General features: G+C 39.6%; 1 protein-coding gene across 1 annotated transcript; it reads left to right on the forward strand.

Moving 5' to 3' along the window:
* Window positions 1-873: 873 nt before the first annotated feature.
* LOC133084630 (melanoregulin-like) lies at window positions 874-1707 on the forward strand. The gene is made up of 2 exons (XM_061181439.1): window positions 874-1009; window positions 1139-1707. Exons 1-2 carry the CDS (start codon window positions 874-876, stop codon window positions 1705-1707), a joined length of 705 nt encoding a protein of 234 aa, XP_061037422.1.
* The last annotated feature ends 20106 nt before the right edge of the window (window positions 1708-21813 follow it).

The raw sequence follows: 21813 nt of genomic DNA on the forward strand, positions 1-21813 counted from the left end.
TGCACAAACACACTGGCCTAGACAGCCTATAGTATAGTGAACATATCATTATTAGCAGCAGCTTTTGGAAACAAAACCTATTGTTCCTTTAGTTTTATCATTATGAGATTAACATTTTAAAAGGCAAAGAAGCATAAAGACAGAGAAATTTTCTCCCACCGCTGTAAATACTATTCTTCTCTCATTGCCTTTCATGTGACAGTAACATGTTCTCCAATGATCACAGTGATTTGTGTACTTGAATAGTACTTTTACTTAATTGCCTGATTCTGCTCATGATACTTCTTTTAAAAATTACACTAGTTTTCTGATATGGGGAGAATTTTCACATTCTCTAAATTTCACTTTTTTAGGTGTATTGAGTATCAGAAAGTTATAGTCTTCCTATCTTAATACAGACATAGACTTTGGAACATGACGAGACAGGTTTAAATACTAGCTCTGCCATTCAATAGCTGTGTAACTCTGCTCAGATTATATTGCATTTCTGAGTTTCAATTTCCTCATTTTAAAAATGGCAATTATAATGCCTACATTGTAGGTGTGTTATAAAGATTAAAAATAATTTGTGTAACACAGTAGGTGCTCAATAAATGATTACTTTTGCTATTAATTTAGGTTAGCTAGGAAAGGGAAAAAATGCATCTTATATCCAAATTTTCTAAAACATGATGTCTCAAATTGATAGAGATCATGCTTTTTTTTGACATAAAATACAATGGGGGGCGGTCACGTGGACGTGAGCCCTCTCTCCGGCATATTTAAAAGGTGGCGTGGACCCAGTGACTTAACCTGGCCTACACTTCATCACTCAAATGTCCCGTGGCCGTGAGTTCTTAGGTCAAGGGCAAAAGCTGCCTGGCAGCAGGCTTGATGCAGCACCAAGTGGCCATCGTCACCGGCGGGGGTACGGGCATCGGAAAGGCCATCGCGACCGAGCTCCTGCATCTAGCACCATCTGAAAGTGGCGCCATTACATTCACTGACATTCGTCATCAGCTAGAACTCAGTTAAATGGTCATACCTACCTATAAGGGATACTGGGAAATAGAATCTTTAGGCATAGTGGAGCTGCCAGAGAAGGTGTTTACAACCTCACCAAATCCTTAGCTGTGGAACAGGCCAGCAGTGGAATAAGGATCGATTGTGTTGCCCCTTGATAACAATCCATATTCTTCCTTCAGTGCCACGCTGGTGAGGGAAGATGAAAAGAATCTGTGGAGCGTGCCTCGCGATGTGTCCCACACAGAGGCAGACGATGACAGGATCCTCTACAATTTGATCGTTGTTCGTAATCAACAGGCCAAAGATTCAGAAGAGTGGCAAAAACTCAACTATGATATCTACACCCTGCGACAGATTCGAAGGGAAGTGAGAAATAGATGGAAACGCATTTTAGAAGATTTAGGTTTTCAAAAGGAAGCAGACTCTTTGTTGTCAGTGACAAAACTCAGCACCATCAGTGATTCTAAAAACACAAGGAGAGCTCGGGAGATATTGTTGAGACTGGCTGAAGAGACCAATATTTTCCCAACCAGTTGGGAGCTTTCGGAGAGATATCTCTTTGTTGTGGACCGTCTCATTACACTCGATGCTGCGGAAGAATTCTTTAAAATTGCCAGTCAAACTTACCCCAAGAAGCCTGGGGTCCCATGCCAGGCAGATGGCCAGAAAGAACTGCACTACCTTCCCTTTCTGAGTCCCTAAGGGAGAGGCTACGAGGCAGAATGGGATTTCTTCCACTGGAACTCAACAGCCTACCAAAGTTGGACAGATGCGTGTAAAAGAGAATGAGCAAGAAGAGGGCTAGCTAAGAGAAAAAGGATTCTGAGTCCTACAAAAATCTAAGCGTTTGGATATCTGGCCATCATGAGGACTTGACCATATGAAAGTTGAGGCTGAGTTGAAACGCCCTGGTGATCTTGCATCAGAGAGTCGGCCAGTGGGATATTTCATCATGGGTGATTAGATTCCAAGAACCCATTGCCCCCATTTTGGTTTTGGTTGTACAATAAGCTCTAGCCACTAATCCTATTGGGAGAATAAGATGTTCTAGTTAATAAAATAAGATTAATAGAGCTATCATTGAACCCAAATATGGATTACCAATTTTTAAATAATTGTTATATAATATAGGCTAACACCAAAATAATACCAGGCGTGACAAGACCTTTCTTTGATTTGGAAGCACCTACAGAACCTTGGAGGTGTTTGAGGCATCATTTTGAGATTATTCAGAAGTTTAGATGTACCAAATAAGAGAACTATCTAGGAGTGCTGCTCAGAAGTGAATCCTAAATAGAATGCTCCCAAGCAGAACTTCCTGCAGCTACACGTGAAAAGCTGTGTCTTCAGCTGTGCTACAAGCATCTTGAATTCTCAATGTTATTGATATCTGGTTACCTCATTTTTACATAGTGTCCAGCTCAAGTCCACAAGCCCTTGATATTTTATCTGGGATAGCATCTATTTGACCTTTACTGTCTTGTCTTCTCTTTAACCTGTTTCCGGCTTATTGACTGAGAGTTGCAACTGCCCAGGGACCTCTCATGCAGCGTGGCCTCAGCTCCAGGACCAAGAGTGGGCACGGAGAGCCCGTGGTCACAGTGCACTAGGATCAGTGCTCACCCTGCCAGCCTGGGGCTGAGCCCCGCAAGCCACCAGCAGCAGCAGTAGCAACTCTGCAGGCAGTGTTGCATTGAAGAAGGTCATTGCTGGACTTTCTTCCATCCTGAAGATGATGATTTTCGAAGAGGAGCAATTCTGTCAATGCAGTTTGCTTCTATCCACAGATTGAGCAGCCCAGTTTCAAAAGTTAATTGCCACCTAAGCAAGGAGCTTCCCATGAAATCAGGGTTCATTTTATTGAAAAGACTTTCAGAGCTTGTCGGATTTATCAGTAGACTGCTGAGAACAATGGCAATATTTTTACTTTTACAGATTTTACTTTTCTGACTTCAAGTTAAAAAGTAACTTGTATTTAGTCTGTGCAGGGGATTGTGACTTGAAAATTTCCCTACCCTGATTAGCTCTTTTGGTAGCGAACACAATGTTTAAAGTATTTGTTAGAGGAGATACATGTTCTCCGTTTATGAATGCTTTGCAGACCAATTTAACTCACATGTTTCAGGAATATTCTTCCTAGTTTAATAAGTAAACTAAAAGTTTTATTTTTTAAAATAAAAAATACATTTTTATTTTGTTGTATTTAGTACTTAATACCTCTCTCATGTTGTTTAAAATTAGCCTGCAGATATTTTCCCTCACCTCTATAGGCTCTTGCAAGATAAACATACAAAGAGTGAGACAAACAAAAACAAACAATAAATTAAACCAAAAAAAAAAAACTTTGAAAATCATATTGTTTTCATCTTTGTCCTTGGAATTTGTATTTTGTCTTTCTGCCTTTTTTTGGTGTCAAAATAGATGAGATTGTTTGCATCTATGGAGAATACATTGTAACCATAGTCTTTATTTTTGGTAATGAATAAGTAAGGATAAAATTGTCTCTATGATTATAAAAACTCATGGAATTATCCAGGAAATTTTCCTTGCAAAGAATTAAAAGGTTTCTGTATTTACAAAAAAAAAAAAATACAATGGAATAGTATTGGGGTGTTCTTCATGAACTGCAAGCAGCCTGTTTTCTGTTTCCCACAGGAACTGCTTTGGGGATGCTTTTAGGACAGCCTGAGTGGCATATTGGTGGTACTAATGGTATAAAGTATTGATTTGGGTTTATATTAAATGCAATTTTCTTTAAACATGGGAACCCCCTCCCCCCCACCCCCTCCAAATACACTCTCTGCATAAAGACAGACGTCTCCACAAAATATTGAGAGGTAGAAGTAGGGAAGGGTGCATTTGTATGGGATGTTGACATCTTTTATCTATATAACTGTGTATAAGTGAATAGAAAACTAAAACACTTTAAATCTAGATTTTGCTATTAAGGACAAATGATGAAAGCAGAAAGCTGAAGACCCAAAGCTGTCAGAAAAATCTGACTAAGCCTCATTAGTCATTTAAGAAATAAATCATAAATAGATCACAATAGAAAGGCTGTCGACTCTGAGGAACTGCTGAGCATACACTTTGTGCATCTTTGTGCATATTTAAAGTGTTGAAAGGGAAAAAACCTACAACCAAGATTACTCTACCCAGCAACGATCTCATTCAGATTTGACGGAGAAATTAAAACCTTTACAGACAAGCAAAAGCTGAGAGAGTTCAGCACCACCAAACCAGCTTTACAACAAACGCTAAAGGAACTTCTCTAGGCAAGAAACACAAGAGAAGGAAAACACCTACAATAACAAACCCAAAACATTTAAGAAAATGGGAATAGGAACATACATATCGATAATTACCTTAAATGAAATGGATTAAATACTCCAACCAAAAGACATAGACTGGCTGACTGGACACAAAAACAAGACCCGTATATATGCTGTCTACAAGAGACCCACTTCAGACCTAGGGACACATACAGACTGAAAGTGTGTTGATGGAAAAACATATTCCATGCAAATGGAAATCAAAAGAGAGTTGGAGTAGCAATTTTCATATCAGACAAAATAGACTTTAAAACAAAGACTATTACAAGAAACAAAGAAGAACACTACATAATGATGAAGGGATCAATCTACAAAAGAAGATATAACAATTGTAAATATTTATGCACCCAACATAGGAGCACCTCAATACATAAGGCAAATGCTAACAGCCACAAAAGCGGAAATTGACAGTAACACAATCATAGTGGGGGACTTTAACACCCCCTTTCACCAATGGACAATTCATCCAAAAGGAAAATAAATAAGGAAACACAATCTTTAAATGATACATTAAACAAGATGGACTTAATTGATATTTATATGACATTCCATCCAAAAACAACAGAATACACTTTCTTCTCAAGTGCTCATGGAACATCCTCCAGGATAGATTTTATCTTGGGTCACAAATCAAGCCTTGGTAAATTTAAGAAAATTGAAATCGTATCATGTATCTTTTCCGACCACAACACTATCAGACTAGATATGAATTACAGGAAAAAATTTGTAAAAAAAATACAAACACATGGACGCTAAACAATACACTACTTAATAACCAAGAGATCACTGAAGAAATCAAAGAGGAAATAAAAAATTACCTAGAAACAACTGACAATGAAAACACAATGACCCAAAATCTAAGGGATGCAGCAAAAGCAGTTCTAAGAGGGAAGTTTATAGCAATACAATCCTACCTCAAGAAAAAAGAAAAAACTCAAATAAACGACCTAAACTTACACCTAAAGCAATTAAAGAAAGAATAGTAAAAAAAACCCAAAGTTAGCAGAAGGAAAGAAATCATAAAGATGAAATCAGAAATAAATGAAAAAAAAATGAAGGAGGGCTTCCCTAGTGGCGCAGTGGTTGAGAATCTGCCTGCCAATGCAGGGGACACAGGTTCAAGCCCTGGTCTGGGAAGATCCCACATGCCGCGGAGCAGCTAGGCCCGTGAGCCACAACTACTGAGCCTGCGCGTCTGGAGCCTGTGCTCCGCAACAAGAGAGGCCACGATAGTGAAGAGGCCCGCGCACCGCGATGAAGAGTGGCCCCCACTTGCCGCATCTAGAGAAAGCCCTCGCACAGAAACGAAGACCCAACACAGCCAAAAATAAATATAAAAAGTTTAAAAAAAGTTAAAAAAAAAGAAATTAATAAAACAATGCATAAAGGCTGGATAGGGTGTGGAGAAAAGGAAACCCTCCTGCACTGTTGGTGGGAATGTAAACGGATACAGCCATTATGGAGAACAGTATGGAGGTTCCTTAAAAGCTAAAAATAGAACTACCATATGACCCAGCAATTCCACTACTGGGCATATACCCGGAGAAAACTATAATTCAAAAAGATACATGTACCACAATGTTCACTGTAGCACTATTTACAATAGCCAGGACATAGACGCAACCTAAATGTCCATCGACAGATGAATATATAAAGAAGACGTGGCACATATACACAATGGAGTACTACTCAGCCATAAAAACGAACAAAATTGAGTTATTTGTAGTGAGGTGGCTGGACCTAGAGTCTGTCATACAGAGTGAAGTATGTCAGAAAGAGAAAAACAAATACCGTACGCTAACACATATATATGGAATCTAGAAAAATGGTACTGACGAACCTAGTGACAGGGCAGGAATAAAGACACAGATGTAGAGAACGGACTTAAGGACACAGGGGGGAAGGGGAGACAGGGACGTAGTGAGAGAGTAGCACTGACATATATACACTACCAAATGTAAAATAGCTAGTGGTAAGCTGCCGCATAGTACAGGGAGATCAACTCGGTGCTTTATGTCCCCCAGAGGGGTGGGATAGGGAGTGTGGGAGGGAGGCTCAAGAGGGGGGGGTATCGGGAATATATGTATACATATAGCTGATCCACTTTGTTGTAAAGCAGAAACTAATACAATGTTATAAAGCAATTATACTCCAATAAACATGTATTTGAAAAACCCACAGCATTGTAAATCAACTACACTTGAAGATATTTCTTTAGTGCAAAAAAATTTGGGAATGTAAGTTTTATTGTGTGTGTGTACCACAGGTTCAATATATATGAATTATGTCAAATTGATTACATTGTTTTTCAAAATAAAGAATTTTTGATACTTTACATCAGCTTCATAATATAAATGCAGAAAAACTATATTAATTCTTTCTAAAGTTCAGAAATAGCCATTTTGCTCATTCGGTATACTATAAACCACTAACTTTATTGAAAAGGGATTCGTGACCGACCTCTTCCTTCCAAAGAAATATTTCTCCACTCACACAAGTTTAATATAATGTTCCGCCATGAACTGACTTCCCACCTTAGAGACACGAGATTTGCATCCTGAAATCTCTTTCTTGCAAAAATGTCCAATTAGCATCCTAGCATTACAGAAAAGAAATGCTTTTTTTTCCAGATCTCAAAGTCCATACAGCTTTAGTCAAGACATCATGTATTTTTTTTACACACACACACTGTATTTTATTTTTACAAGAGATAAATCAACTGACACCAAGCATTGTAAATGGATGACCACAACAAAAGCAACAATGATTGCAATTACCAAACACGAAACACACTCATACTATGTCATGATATTGACATTCAGTCCAGTAATCCTCCACTGTAACTGCTCCTTTACTTTGCAGTGAAAGACATCATGTATTTTTAAATTATCAGCACTCACCTGAGGTCTTTAAAAATCAACAAAAACATAATTTTGTCTTCTCTTTCATTTATTCTGGTTCTAAGTGGTCATTTCTAAATGAAAGTGTTTAAGTATGTTAACGTCATCTTATAACATCATATTTCCAATGACTACCGTGTCTCCAAAGATGAAATATGAGGAACTCACAAGTAGGCTCTACAAAGTTTTACTCTCTGAATCTGTATGACCCTTCTGCTGAACTCCACACTGTTCATTATTCTCTGAGAATCTTCTTTTTCTTGTATGGCCATCTCACATGCTCTTTCATTTCATGAAGTTTTTTCCTACAATTTTATGCCTAGTCTATTTCTGAGAAAATGCATTATTTCAGAGTGATATTTATAGACACAAAGACTTCTCTATAATTCCCTCAGAGTTTCAAGAACTCCTTCTTCTTCTTTTTTTTTAATACCTAGATTCTGAAGCTCTCCACAAAGCATTACTAAAATTGCATTTACATAAGTATCTACATATTAATCACACATTAATGCATTTACAATTGTATTATGATTTATTGTTAATTTTGGAGCATAAACATAGCTGTCTTATTTACCACCCTCTTGGAAATCACTTTAATATTTGCACTTAGGACTTGAAAGAGAATGGATAAATAAAAACCTGAAGAATATGCAGATACAATTTATATATTTCTCATAAAATTAGGTGATTATCTAAACTTTATCCAGAAAAAAGAAGAGCCCAGATACTTTGCAGGCATGATACTCGAGAATGTATGGTCTTCCAGCAGGAAAACATGCAGTAATCCATGTGGCAGAGTTTACCTGTGACCAGCTGGGGTTAGTGACCTATGCATTCCTTACATGCAACATATCAGGAGTGGAAAAAGGGAATTTGTCAGTTGTGGCAATAAGTATAATGAAGTTTTGTAGCAGGTCTTGCTCATATATTCAACACAGGTACAATCAAAATTTTGCTCAATTCTGATAAATCTAAGTCTGTATCGGTTACCATGTCTTTAACGAGGAAATGTCAGAACTGACTAAAAAAAAAAAGTGTTTTGTTTATTTGTTTGTTTTAATTACAGTCAAGGTGAGTAAGACATAGCTCAGAACAGCTAATGTGACTTAGTGATTCTCTCATCAGGAAATACAGTTTCTACTTCCCTGTTTATTCTCCACATCCTGTAGTAAGTAAAGTTTCAATGAAAGATAAATCTACAGGGCGAAAAGAAAAGAAAACTTACATGTGTGGATAAGATCATTTTGACAGGTTTTACCACGTATGTCAGTGTTTCTGGGGATGGACACAAGCCAGAGCTCCCTACTCTGACATTTTCACTGATGTCATTCCCCTTGATCCTCAATTTGAAAGTGGATAAAACTGTTTTCTATGTTTTCTTCTTTAAGAAATTAAATAAAGAATGCTTTCTAGACATGATTCTCTAATGATTTTCAGTCAGTGGTCATCAACGGAGGAAAAGCACAGAATCTCATCCCCACAGAAGGGTGACATTCAGTCAGGTAAGAAAATTCTCCCCGAAATCAGAGCTTCATCTTTAACATGCAATCAAAGGCTTTCACAGGTTCTTCATCACTCTGCACTCAGCCCTACCATATGGGATTGGCTCTGAGAATCTCACATCAGATGACTGACAAATATGTCATAGTACACTGATCTGGTACCAGATCCTACCTCTCTTAATGATCTCCTGCAGGGACATTGGAATATTCTAGGATATTTCCTGGAGCCCTCTACTCTATACAGGTACACTTCCAAGTAGAAACAGAAGCTTTGATTTTCACTGGGACCCCTGCTCTGTCCAACCAACCTCTCTAGAAATATGATGTTCTAATCTCTCCTGATTAGAACATTTCAAGGTCTCTCCCTGTGCTAATTTAGTAAAGGTAAAAGAGAAACAAGAAGGAGCAAACTATGCAGGGAGCACTGTATAAGATTCCTTTACTTAATGTATTTGCCTGATATACCCAAATGTTGAGAAATATAGATTCATTTCATAATGTTCAAGAAAAGAGGAGGAGGAACCTCCATGCCAACAGTATATATAAAATGGAATCAATATTGCATAAGCTCCAGCTTAAGCTTAGCTAAGAGGTACTAACTCTTCTCATAAAGAAGCAATAGTTCTCCATCATTTGAAGCACACTGAGGACTCAGACAGCTGGACACTGAGGGTGTAGTCTCCTCACTCGAATTCTGTACCTGCATCACAGAGCCATGAAATATTCCCAAAGAATGATTAAGGATGTGGTGGGGAGCCGAAATAAAAAAGATGAATCCATAGTCTGCCCTACCATCTGTTCTGCTGGATATTACCACCATCTTGGCCCAATATGACCTTCCCACTTCTCTCTGGGTCTCCCTACTTTCCACCTCCATCCTCTCATTATATCTTACCTACACTTGGAAACGACTCTAGTTTTTCCACTTATCTTAATCAACAAGTAATCCAAATAGCAACTGTGTATATAACTCCTTAGGAACATCAGGTCTGATTCAGTAATAATACATGACCTTCGAAGTCCAAAGTTTTCCTAATTCCCTTTATTATTTTTTTTTCTAATATCCATGTACTTACACTCTTAAGACCGCCACTCTTCTCAGGTTCGTCTTCCCTGCAAAATCTGTCAACCTAGACATAGACTTAAGTACCACCCTCTAATTATCTCCTAGGGAATCCAGTTTTTAAAAAAGCCTCAGCAAGCCTTATGGACTTTATTAAAGACTCTTTAAGATAACCCATGGGAGATAGCAGTGCACCCATAGATATCTATTTAATACACCCTCAGAGTAATTTTTTTTTATAAAGACTCTTCTGGCCAATGAAGACTCTCAGCTCTTCTTCTTCAACATATGCAGTGTCTCACCCTTCTGATTACTCTCTGCTCTATCCCAGGTCCACTCCCTTTCCTGATATTACATTCTTTCCCAATTGTGTATGTTGGTAAAATCAAATAACATAAAATATAACATCTTAATTATTATAAAGTGCACCGTTCAGTGATATTAAATACATTCATATTATTGGGCGATCAACATCACCATTTATCTTTCTAATTCTTTTCTACGTTTTAAAACTGTAACTCTGTATCCTTTAAACATAACTTTCCTTTTTGTTCCATAACCACCTGAAAAGCATCATTACCCTCCCAATTTCTATGGTTTTGACTACACTAAGTACCCCATATAATTGAAATAAGTAGTTGTATTGTTATGACTCACTAAAAGTCACAAAAATGGCATTTTTGGTAGCTAAATTTCCTCAACATTCATCCATGTTGTAGCATATTCCTAGATCTTTTCCTTCTTAAGGCTGAATAATATTGTATTATATGGGTATACCACACTTTGCTTATCCAGCAACTAGTGGATGAACACTTAGATTGCTTTCATATTTTAGCTACTCTGATTATTACTGCTCTAAACACTGGAGTACAAATATTTCTCTAAGACCCTGATTTCAATTCCTTTGGGTATACCTCATAGTAAAATTCCTGGATCATGTAGTAATTCTATTTTTCAATATCTGAAAAATTGCCATACTCTTTTGCAAAACAGCTGTATCATTCTACATTCCCACTGACATAGCACAATGGTTCCAACTCCCTCACATCCTCACCAATACTTGTTTTCTGCTTGTGTATGCGTGTGTGTGCTTGTGTGTGTATGCATGCACACAAGTATATAAACATGCATTTAGTGATATGGAGCATCTATTCAAGTGCTTAGTCATTTGTACATCTTTTTGAAGAACCATCTATTCAAGTCTTTTATCCATTTTTGAATCAGGGTGTTTGCTTTTTGTTGAGGTGTAGGAGTTCTCTGTATATTCTGAATAGAAATCTCGTGTCAGATACATGACTTTCAAATATTTTCTCCCATCTTGTGGGTTGCCATTTTATTCTGTTTACATTTCTTTGATACACATTTTTTTTAAAATTATGTACTGCAAATTGTTAATTTTTTTGTTAGCTGTACCTTTGTTGTTCCTTCGTTTCATATGGAGGAAAACGCTGCCAAATCCAATGTCATGAAGTCCTTGTCTTGTGTCTTCTTCTAAGACTTTTTATTTTATTAGGTCTTATATTTAGTTTCTTGATACGTTTTCATTAATTTTTGCATATGATGTTAGGTAAGGGTCCATCTTCCTACTTTTGCATGTTGACAACATGACTTCCCAGCACCAATGTTGAAAATACTATCCTTTCTACTTTGAAAAGTCTTGGCAACTTGTCAAAAATCATTTGGCCATATATCAGGGTTTATTTCTGGGTGTTCTATTCTATTCTATTGGTCTTGAATAAGGGAGAAAATAGTATAACCTATCCAGGTTGATGAAGAACATAAAGAAAGACCAGGACTGAGAATTAGGAGGGCAATATAAAACAGCAGGGAGTAAAAGACAGTGTGAGAGAAGATCTTGTATTTGCGAGTTCATGAAAATAGGATCATGCTAAAACCACTAAACGCCTGACTTTGAACAATACGGTAAATATGCTAGCAAGAAACATAACACTTACCCATCTCTGGGAAATATAGTATGGGCATAAAGATAAACTACACACAAATATAGTAAACAGGGAAGGGTTTTCATGGTGTGAAAATATTGTGGGATTTGAAATACAATTTACTTCTGTTCTACCATTGTCTCTAAAATTTATCAAAGTGTATATACAAGCAATTCCAATTCTGGTAATGTGCTTGACAGGTTTATATATGAACTTCAGCAGACCAGTAAATGTACATTCATAGTAGGACTGTTCCCTAAACCGAAAAACAAAACTCAAAAACTGGAAAGACTAGAGTTCACTTTATCAACACACATACAGATGCAATGATGGTTAACGGTCCAAAAACAGAAAGTGAACATGGGTACAAGAGGTTAATCCCTAGGCTGGGGTGGGGTGCAGAGTTTGAGTGTAACACAGGAAGAAAAGGCTTTTGTCCTATCCTTGATTTTTGAGGTATGGAAATTCACAGGTCACTACCTTCATTTCAAAATGAATGAATGCACTATTCAATTTTTTTAAACAGGCGAAGTAAACATGAGTGATAATAAATTTCAAACTGTCGCTAATCAAATAAGATACTAAGAAAACTTAAATAATATGATTTAAGAATGAAGTGGACAGATTGTCCAAGATGATAGCATTCAAAGTCCCAGAGCTTGATGCCTCTCATGGGCACACCAAAGTCACAAGAGTTTACAGAACAGCAATTGATGAAAAAGTCCGGGACCTACCGTAAAAGATGTTTTACATTTAAAGACATAAGGAATGTGTAACTGATTCACTTTGTTGTAAAGCAGAAGCTAGCACACCATTGTAAAGCAATTATACTTCAATAAAGATGTTGAAAAAAAAAAATAAATAAATAAATCTAAAAAAAAAAAAAAAAAAAAAAAAAAAAAAGACATAAGGAAGTCACCTCGACAAGACAGGAAGGAAGGGCAAAATCTCAATAGAGTCAAGACCCATACCACCAGGTGGGTGGCCCACAAATGGGAGAATAATTACAATTTCAGAGGTGCTCCCAGGTAGCAAGGGGTATGAACCCAACATCAGGCTCCCAAGCCCAGGGATCCTGTTCTGGAAAGAAGAGTTCCTAGAAAGTTGGGCTTTGAAGACCAGTAGTGCTTATTTTCCAGAGAGCCAGAGGGTTGTGGGAAATAGAGATTCCACTCTTAAAAGATGCTCACAAAATCCCACATGATCCGAGAATCAGAACAGAAGCAGTCATTTGAAAGGATCCCGGGTCACACCTACCTCCTGATCTTGGAGAGTCTCCCAGACAGGCAAGAGGCAACTACAGCACAGCCTCAGGGACAGAGACACTGGCAGCAGCCATTCGGGGGAGCTCCTTCTACCTCGTGGACACTGGTACCAGCAAGCATAATTTCAGAATCCTCCCTCTATCTTTTTAGCCTCAGGACCTAGCCCTACCCATTTCCACCAGACTAGAGACACAAGTACTAGGATGCTGCAGGCCAAGCAACTAACTGAGCAGGGGCATAGCCCCACCCACCAGCAAACAGGCTGCCTTCAGACCCTCTCAATGCACAGCCGCCCCTGGGTATGGGCCCAGCCACCAAAAGCCCCAGGACCAGCCTCCACACCTCAGTGGACAGGCACCAGCCCCAGAGTCCCTGGCCCCTCTGACAAGTGGGCCTACTCTGGCCTTGGAGTCAGCCTCACCATCGGCAGGTGATAACTGCACAGGGACTGGATGGAGCTTGGACCTACCCAACAGCAAACCTGCTCTAGCATTGGGATCAGCCTCATACACCAACAGGCACACACCAGCTCCAGGAATACCACAGCCCAGCAGCCTGTGTGACCAGAACACTCACTTGCAGGCCAGAAGCAGCCATGGACTCAGCTGGGTCCTGACCCTGCCCATCAGAATGCCAACACAAGATTAGGGATACCCCAGACCCTGCAGATAGCTGTGTCAGGAACAGTGATCCAACACCAACTCTGTGACTCCTGGGCCCTGCAGCCAGAACTCAGGACCTGTCTCTTCCTCCCAGTAGCCAGCATAGCCCCAGGACCAGTGACTGGGCACTAGCCCTGATATCACCTGGACTGAAGTTCTACCCATAAGTGAACTAGATTTGGTGTCCCCCAGAGTTGTGCAGCCAGCTGCCTTATGATTTAGTCTCACCAAGCAGCACAGACAGCCTCCATACAAGGCAGAGCCTGGCAAACAAGCAGTCTGGGGACAGCCAAGCCTACCAGACCACCCACAGTAGTCAGCCCACCACAACAGAAGAGCCCAAGCAGCCCACATAGGGGGTACACCTAGAACATATAATTCTAGTGACCAGGGGACACTGGGCTGCTGGGACACATAGGACCTCTCCTACAAAAGGCCACTTCCTCAAGGTCACGAAATGTAACGAATCTACTACATACATAGCAATAAAAACAGCAAGTTAAGAAAAATGAGGTGACACAGAAACACGATCCAAATGAAGGAACAAGATAAGAACTCAGAAGAAGATCTAAGTGAAGTGGAGATAGCCAATCTACTCAAGAAAGAGTTCAAGGTAATGATGGTAAAATTGATCAAAGAACTCAGGAGAAGAATGGACGACCAGAGCAAGAAGTTAGAAGTTTTTCAAAAAGAGTTAGACCATTAAAGAACAACAAAACAGAGATGAGGAATGCAATAACTGAAATGAAAAATTCACTAATAGGAAACTACTGTAGACTAAATGATACAGAGGAATGAATCAGAAAACTGAAGGACAGAGTACTGGCAATCACTGAAGATGAACGGTAAAACAATAGATTAAAATGACATGAGGAAAGTTGAACAGACTTGTGAAACAACATCAAGTGTACTAATATTTGCATTATACTGGTCCCAGAAGCAAAAAGGGAAGAGAAAGCAGTGTAGAACATACCTGAAGACATACGAGCTGAAAACTTCCCTAACCTGGGAAAGAAAACAGACATCCAAGTCCAGTAAACACAGTAAGGCCAAAACAGGATCAACCCAAAGAGGACCACACCAAGACTCACTGTAATTAAAATGGCAAAAAAATAAAGATAAAAAGACACTATTAAAAGGAGCAAAGGAAAAGCAACAAGTTACAAACATGGGAAGTTGCGTAAAGTTACCAGCTGACTTTTCAGGATAACCTCTGCATGCCAGAAGGGAGTGGCATGGTATATTTAAAGTCATGAAAGGGAAAAGCCGATAACCAAAAATACTCTACCCAGCAAGGCTCTCCTTCAGATTTGATGGAGAGATATAAAGTTTTACAGAGAAGCAAAACTAAACGAGCTCAGCATCGCCAAACCAGCTTTATGAGAAATCTTAAAGGGGCTTTTCTAAGTGAAAAAGAAAAGGCCACGACTGAAACATAAAAATTAGGAAAGGAAACTTACTAAAGGAAAAAGCTCATTGGTTAAGGCAAATATTCAACAAAGGTACTAAATCAACCATGTACACAGCTAATAGGAAGGATGAAAGAAAACAGTAATAAAATCATCTATATTCACAATAAGAAGTTAAGGGACACACAAAACAAGTAGATGTAAAATATAAGGTCAAATTCCATAACTGTGGGGGAGCAGAGTAACAATGCAGGGTTGGTAGTGTCCATGTGAAATTAAGAGCTCAGCAACTTAAATAATCACACACATACACACTCACACAAAACTGAAAGAAATCCAAACATAATATTAAAGATAGTCCTCACGTCACAGATGAAGGGAATAAAAGGGGAAGAAAGGAACACTGAAGAAATTAAAGAGGGATTCCAAAAATACCCAAGACAAATGAAAATGAACACACAATGATCCAAAATCTATGGGACACAGCCAACGCAGTTCACGAGGGAAGTTATAGTAACACAAGCTTATTCTTAGGAAACAAGAAAAATATCAAATAAACAACCTAACATTACACCTGAAGGAATTAGAGAAAGAAGAAAAAGCAAAACCCAAAGCTGTCAGAAAGAAAAATTAAGAAAACTATACCATATGCAATCACATCAAAAAGAATAAGATACTTAGGAATAAACACACCTAAGCAGGTAAAAGACGTGTGCTCAGAAATCTATCAGCCATTGGTGAAAGAAGTTGAAGGCAACACAAAAAGATGGAAAAACATAGCATGTGCATAGACTGGAAGAATTAATACTCTGAAAATAACCATACTACCAAAGACAATCTACAGATTTAATGCAATCCCTATCAGAATACCAAAGCATTTGCACAGAACTTGAAAAAGTAATTTTAAAATTTGTATAGAAACACAAAGACCCCAAATAGCCAAACAATCTTGAGAAAGAACACAGCTGGAGGCATCACGCACCTTGACTTCAGACTATACTGCAAAGTGACAGTAATCAGAGAGAATCGTACCAGAGCAAAAACAGACACAAAGATCACTGGAAGAGAACAGAGATCCCAGAAATAAGCCCACACACTTATATTTAATTGACTTATGACAAAGCAGGCAATATGGAGAAAAAACTGTCTCTTCAATAAGTGGTACTAGGAAAACTGGTCAGCTCCATGGAAAAGAATAAAATTAGATTATTTTAGCACACCATATATAAAATAAATGCAAAACTGAATAAACACCTAAATGTAGGACCAGAAAACATAAAACCCCTAGAGGAAAATATACAACATTCTTCAACATAAATGATAGCAACAGTTTTAGGTTCAGTCTACTAAGGCAAATGAAACAAAAGCAAAAATAAACAAATGGGACTTCACTAAACTTAAAAGATTTTGCACAGCAAAGGAAACCAAAGACAAAATGAAAAGACAACCTGCTGAAGGAGAGACAATATTTGCACATGATAAGAGGTTAACACCAAAAAGATGACTAAGCAAGGGTTCATATCTAAACTACAGAAACAGCACATACAACTCAATATCAGAAAAACACCCAAAATCTTTTTTTTTAAAAAATGAGAAGACCTAAATAGACATTTTTCCAAGGAAAAAGTACAGATAGACAGCCAGAACTCACAAAGATGCTAAACATAGCTAATCGGCAGTAAAATGCAAATCAAAACTATGAGATATATCACCTCAGTCTTGCCAGAATGGCTGTCATCAAAAAGATCACAAATGACAAAGGTTAGTGAGGATGTGGAGAAAGGGAAACTCTTGTACACTCTTGATGTGAATGTGAATTAGTGCAGCTACTGTGGAAAGCAGAATGGAGGTTCCACAAAAAACTAAAAATAGAACTACCATAATATCCAGCAGTTTCACTCTTGGGTATATCAGAAGAAAACAAAAACACTATTTCAAAAAACTAACTGCACCCCAATGTTCATAACAGTGTTATTTGCCATAGCCAAGATATAGAGTCAAACTAAGTGTTCATCAATAGCTTAGTGGATAAAAAAGATTTTTTTATGATGACTTCAGCAAAAAATGAAATTTTGCCATTTGCAAGAACATGGATGGACTTGGAGGGTATTATGCTTAGTAAAATAAGCCGTAGAGAAAACAAGCATGGTATGTTATGAGAAAACAAGCATGGTATGTTATCACTTACACGTGGCATCTGAAAAATTGAATACAACAACAACAACAGAAAAACAGACTCACAGATTAAAAAACAGACTAGTGGTTACCAGCAGGGAGAGATAGGGTGGAGGAGCAAAATAGTAGTAGGAGATTTTGAGGTACAATCCACTATGTATAAAATCAATAATCTACAGTGGTGTACTGTATAGCATGGGGAATATAGCCACTCTTTTATAATAACTATAAATGGAGAAGAACCTAAACATTTATGAATCACTGTTGTACCTCTGAAACTAATATAATAATGTAAATTAACTATAGATCAATAAAATATAAAGTAAGAAACAATAAAGGGGAGACACAGATTATTAGATTGAAATCAATTAAATAAACACAAGTTTTGGAAATCAAGGAATTAAAACACAACATGTAAGACACAACATTGGCATTTAAAGTGTACAATCTATTCATTTAAAAGAAATCATTTAAGTTGTATAAAATGGTACCCATTCTCACAATTTTGTACATCTAGGATAAATTATTATCTACAAAAATATGTTACAAATATTCACTCAAAAAGAAAGAGAAAATTTGGATAAACCCATTTTAGTATACAAATTTAATATCAAAGTCTCTATGTAAAATTGATTTGAATAAGTTCTGTTAGCCACTTCTAGTTTCTTTGTGATGTAAAATCTTTTAAAGCATAAAAATCAGCCTTTCTACATTATTCCATTAGACATACATGGAAGTTAAAAGAAATGAGAAGACAGAACAATCAACCAGGAAGGTGAATTTACTGAGAAACAGTCATTTTTTCTCCCTCCTCCTTTTCTTTTCCTCCTTTTCCAGGTCTCTTTCGGTTCCAATCAAGAGAAGTCTTGAGAGTTCTGAGAATATTTCTTTGAGGGCTTCAAATCACCATACCTACATCCTCTGCCACAACTACACACACGGGAACAAAAATAAACCTCTGTTATCTACTCATGTAGGAGGGATTCATGCAAAATAAACTCCTACATGGAGACCAACAGGTGAGTTTTCTACTTGTTCTTTATACTGTCCTTCCATTATAGTAAATCCCACACATTATGAGGAAGAAGCAGTTATGTGAGCTTTTCCTTGAAGTCAAAAAACTTGCATTCATTTCAAGTACCTGGTGATCATAGGGTACAGCCAGGGAAGGTGCCATCCCCCTTGGGGGAAGGGGCGGTGAATGGGCTCCCGCACCCGTGCACCTCCTGAGGTACAGATTCTGGAGAAACAAAGGGCGGTCACACCGCAGTCAGTCTGTCAGGCTGTCAGACCACTGGGCAACCCGACCAGCCTGGAAGTGTCCCATCAGTTGCTGAAAGCAAAACTCTGTCCCCCCTGTGAAGCCAGGCAATTTGGGTCACAGAGTCAGAGGAGACCGGTAATCAACTCCTCCTCTCTGCTCACCTCCTTGGGGTTACAGCAACCCCATCTCCAAACCCAAATCTGACCCTGGAGTGCCAAACTGGGAGTGGCAGGTGGGCTCTGCCGGTGCTTCAGCGCCCTCTGGAGGTTGTCTGCTCTAAAGCCAACTCTCAGCCCTTCCTCCTCCTCCTTCCCTAATCCTGGGGGCTGCCTTGGCCTCCTGCAGCTGCTGGCCTGAATTCATTCTTCTTTTTTCTCCAATTACAATGAAGTGTCTTACAGAGGTTTGGAATCTCTTGAAGAAGGAAGATCTTTTAGCCAATACACCTTAACCGTGAGAAGTTGGTTTCAAGAATGAACCTGAAATACTGTATTTTTCTCCTGATGATTCCAAGGAGAGACAGCTCAAGTTTTCTAAATCATAAGAAAAACCAAGGTAAATATGATATTCTGAGCCAGAGACGAAAAAGCAGTTTTTAGCACCCCCTTCTCATGTCATATGACCAGGATTTAAATCAATCAACTGCCACTGGTTTTTAAATCACATGACCCAACTTTAAATCAATCAACTGCTTCCCTGTAACTCACGTGACTTGGCTTTGTATAGTAAGAAATGCAGAGGTATAAAAAGGATGTTCTGAACAATAAATGGAAAAACAACATTTTAGAAAGTTTTTTTCTTTTCGAATGGACCATTCATTGCCTACAGAATAAAGGATTCTCTTGTGGATTTCTTGAACTGTAAACACATACAATGTCTCCGTTGGCTTGATTGACTTAGATTTTGGGTTTTTTTTTTGTTGTTCTTGTTAACATCTTTATTGGAGTATAATTGCTTTACCTTTTTGTGTTAGCTTCTGCTGTATAACAAAGTGAATCAAATATTCGTATACATATATTCCCATATCCTCTCCCTCTTGTGTCTCCCTCCCACCTTCCCTAACCCACCCCTCTAGGTGGTCACAAAGCACTGAGCTGATCTCCCTGTGCTATATGCAGCTGCTTCCCAATAGCTATCTATTTCACCTTTGGTAGTGTATATATGTCCATGCCACTCTCTCACTTCATCCCAGCTTACCCTTTCCCCTCCCTGTGTCCTCAAGTCCGTTCTCTACATCTACGTCTTTATTCTTCTTTAGCGACTCCTGCTAGGGATGGATACTTCCTTTTATGCTCAGGGAAATCCCCTAGTTTGAATATGATTTGAGTTTGATCCTGTGAAACCATCAGAACTTCCCACCAGAGATAAATGAGGAGATTCTGGCCTTTATTAGTATGCACGATGAACACGGGTGTCCTGGCTGTACTTGCCAACCCTCCTATTTTACCCACCTATTTTTATCCACCTTCCTCCCTGTGAGTACCTTTGACCAACCCTGAGCTCAGACTCCTGACCTATTCCAGTGACTCTGTCAGTCTTTCTTTAAAAATGGACAGGTAATAAAATGAATTGAACCTAGAAGCAGCAGCTCAGTAAGGGAAATAAAATCATCAGAAGTTATCTAATCACAGCCACAGCCATCCAGGGCTGTGTCTTATCTGCTGGGTCATAAGAATGGTACCTTCCTAAACTTGAAGGGCATCCAATCAAATAAGTAAAGGTGTTGCTCACCTCTCGCTCTTGGAGGGATTGCTAGGCAGTCTACCCAGTGTATACTAACTGCAAAACACTGTCATGGTTGTGAAACAACTATGATCCAGGAAAGCTTTTTAGGGTGCATGGGGAAGGTTTCTTTTTGACATCAAGCAAAAAATAAATCACCAAGCTCTTTGAGCACAGGGGTTCTTAAGAGGGCAGTAGAAGGAAGGAATGGGCAGAAAGACGATCTCCAATGAAGTGAAGGCCGTTTTCCCAAAAGAGTAGGATTTAGTCTCAGATTAAGGAGAACACTTTTAAATAGCTGCGACAGCTCCAAACTGCAGTTTAGGGAACGAGTGCTTCAAAAGAACAGTGCTTTAAAAGTCCTGGCATGGCAGCAAGAGGATGAAGAGTTGGTTTTGCATAGTTTTGAACACAGGAGTAAAGAAGCAGAGGCATCTCTGACTAAAAGGCCCTGAGATCCTATGACATCAGTGGGTCAGTTGCAGGGGCAAGGGCTGTGGGGGGCGATATCTCTCTCTCAACATCTCCCAGGGCAGCCACCCCTCAGTACCCAACACCCCCACTCCCTTCACCCTTCCTCCCTCCACTGTTGGGTCCCCGGGGACAGCACTTCTTAAGCTGGAGTGCTCAGGCACCATCTCTGCAGTCTGGATTCTTCCTGGAGCCTGGCAAGTTCTGGGACAGGAAGGCAGGTCTGCAAGGCCGCTGCGGTGCAGTCAGACCTGGAGGCCTGGAGTGGAACTGGAGCCCTGAAGCCCACCCACGTCCTTGAAGCCGAGGGAGGAACACATCCTCCTAACAGTACTTCTCAGGGGTCAGGCTGCTCCCCACCCGACGGTGATCCATACTCACTTGAGGCAGCAAACACTGCCTCTAGCTGGCCCCCTCGATCCCGCCTTAAGGGTCCTCGCACATGTGTGATAGCGCAGGCCCCGGATCTCTTTAGTCAGCTGAGGCCAGTGCTGCCGGTATCCCTCCAGTCTCATCCCCCAGCCCCTCCCTCTGGGACTGTATCTAATAGAAGAAAGAGCACAGGGGAATTGGCTGAATCAAGGAACCTGGGAGCCTGGGTATGAGTTTGAAGACCGAGAACCTAAGGCGCAATTACATATTATTGGAAACTCTTGTGGGGTTGGTGGGGGGGGAGGTTAGGAGACTGAGAGGCTGAGTCGACCTGGTGAGTCCAGCCCCAGGACACCACACAGCCCCGCCCCCCTTTCCCTGCCATCAGACAAGAGGTGCCGCAACTCCAGCTGGGACTCTGCACTTCCCCCTCCCTGATTCTCCAGAAGAGCAGGTGGCCCCCCTCTGAGGGCAGGGGCAAGACAACGGACCAAGTCCCCCTGCACTATGGCGCTACTGGAAGCTCTTCCTGAACAGCAGTGCTGGCTTGGAGCGAACCCGTGCACCGCCAAAGCTGGTCTCGTCCTGCAGCTGAGGGATGCAGGCTTTAAGTCAGCTGCCTTGGTTTTAAATCAATCAGTCCCCCTTTTAAGTCAGGTGACCCAACTTTAAATCACTGTATGCCCCTCAAGCCTGCAACTTCAAAAGTTGGGAACTTCACTTTGATC

This window comes from Eubalaena glacialis, chromosome 2 (assembly GCF_028564815.1).
Source record: "Eubalaena glacialis isolate mEubGla1 chromosome 2, mEubGla1.1.hap2.+ XY, whole genome shotgun sequence".
NCBI classification, from domain to species: Eukaryota; Metazoa; Chordata; class Mammalia; order Artiodactyla; family Balaenidae; genus Eubalaena; species Eubalaena glacialis.